We start from the raw sequence: 1,923 nt of genomic DNA, 5'->3' as shown, positions 1-1,923 counted from the left end.
CCGAAATATGGGGACATATGGGGAAACCTGGGGAAATGTGGGGAGCTCAAGGCCGAACTGGGCGTGCTGACTGCCCAGGCCCCCGCGGAGAAGCCCCCCGGGAGGGCACAAAATTCTCCACTCCGGGGGGGGGGGGGGGGGAGTGTGAGCGGTGCTCTTGTTCCGTCCTGACGGCGTGTGGGGTGTGCTCTACACACCTCCATCACACCATCCCCCCACCCCCCCATCACACCTCCATCCCCCCATCCCCCCATCACACCATCACACCTCCATCACACCACCAGGCCGCCTTCGTCGACCAGCAGCTGGGCGACAAGGAGGCGGCGGCGGCGGCGTACGCGACACTGGCCTCGTTCAAGGCGGAGAGGCAGCCGAGATGCCGCGCCGAGATGCCGCCGAGCTGTAGCCGGGGGAAGGGAAGGGAAGGGGGGGGGTGGGGGGGGGTGACACGTTTGGGCGACGTGATCACATGTTGAGAGATGGGGAGAGATGGGGAGAGATGAGGTCGTGGCACACCACGAGCACGCTCGTGAAGCCCCTCGACGCCGGAGAGATATGGGGAGATATGGGGAGATATGGGGAGATATGGGGAGATATGGGGAGAGATCGACCGCGCGGCAGCGCAGCGTCCGCTCGTTGCACCTGCACTCCCGTCACGCACCACCCACCCACACCCAGCCAGTCGGTTGCGGCCGTGTGCGGGGATTCGCATCTCGGCCGGGTAGGGGAATCACCGACTCTGTGAAGAGCCCACGACTCGACACTGCCACACTGGGGCCTCGTAGCGTCTGCACATGCGCACGAGCTCTGTAGGCGGAGCTCGAGGTCGCCGTCGCCGCCGTCGTCGCCAACAACACTGTCGCGCTGCGCGGCGAGGCGGGCCTCGTAGCAGCGGCAGTAGCAGTAGTAGCAGTAGTAGTAGTAGTAGTAGTAGTAGTAGTAGTAGTAGTAGCAGCAGTAGTGGTAGTAGTAGGAGGAGTGGTCGTAGGAGGAGTGGTGGGAGCAGGAGTAGGAGTAGGAGTAGGAGTAGGAGTAGGAGGAGAGCAGCGCCACACGCCCTTGGGCGCATGTCTTCGTCCCGCTCAGTCGCCTCCTGGCGTCGGCCCGGCGACCCTGGTCGCACTCGTGGACGGAGGCGCCACCGACTTTCCTGAGCCACTCCCACCTCGTGAGCTGTCCGGTGAGCTGCGTGACCTGTGCGTCCAGCAGTCCGGGCCCGGTGCTATAGCCGGTGACAGCGTGCCTCGTGTCGGCTCCCGAGCCAATCGTGTGCAGCGTGTGTGTGTGCGTGTGGGCCCGTCCTCCATGCTGGGAGGTGTGTAGCACTGACTGGCTCCCTCGTTCGGCAGGCGAACCTGTTCGGTAGTAGTAGTAGTAGTAGTAGTAGTGGTAGCAGCAGCAGCAGCAGTAGTAGTAGTAGGAGGAGGAGGAGGAGGAGGAGGAGGAGGAGGAGGAGGAGGAGGAGGAGGAGGAAGCCATAATCCCTCGTTCGGCAGGCGAACCTGTTCGACTCGTGGAAGAAGGCAAAGGCGAACCTCGCCGAGCCGCTCGTCAAGAAGCTGACGCCACACCAGCGGCAGGCCTTCCTCGCGAACGCCGCCCTCCTCTCCGTCGCTATGTCGCGGCCGGAGCAGGCGCAAGTCGAGCGAGGGAGAGGGAGGGAGGGAGGGAGGGAGGGAGAGAGGGAGGGAGAGAGGGAGGGAGAGAGGGAGGAGAGAGAAGAGAAGAGTAAGAGAGAGAGAGAGAGAGAGAGAGAGCGAGAGCGAGAGCGAGAGAGCGAGGGAGAGATAGCGACGGAGACAGAGACAGAGGAGCGGCGGCGGAGGCTCGCCAGTCATCACTGATGAGCCCCTTGCCCCACGGGTTGCAGGCAAAGGAGTGCGTCTCCTCGCTACGCAGCGAGCACCGCTCTCCTAGATGCTC

At 64.1% G+C, this 1,923-nt stretch overlaps 1 protein-coding gene across 1 annotated transcript in view; it reads left to right on the top strand.

Moving 5' to 3' along the window:
• EMIHUDRAFT_109073 (hypothetical protein) overlaps positions 1-1,923 on the top strand; it is a gene marked incomplete at both ends in the record, with an annotated part of 5,816 nt that overhangs the window by 1,553 nt on the left and 2,340 nt on the right. Inside the window, one exon of the mRNA XM_005791425.1 lies at positions 1,497-1,640. Coding sequence (XP_005791482.1) covers positions 1,497-1,640 — 144 coding nt within the window. The remainder of the gene's footprint in view (positions 1-1,496; positions 1,641-1,923) is intronic.

This window comes from Emiliania huxleyi, assembly GCF_000372725.1.
Source record: "Emiliania huxleyi CCMP1516 unplaced genomic scaffold EMIHUscaffold_113, whole genome shotgun sequence".
NCBI lineage: Eukaryota > Haptophyta > Isochrysidales > Noelaerhabdaceae > Emiliania > Emiliania huxleyi.
The sequence above is the reverse complement of the archived record's forward strand: the minus strand, read 5'-3'. Positions and strand labels throughout refer to the sequence as shown.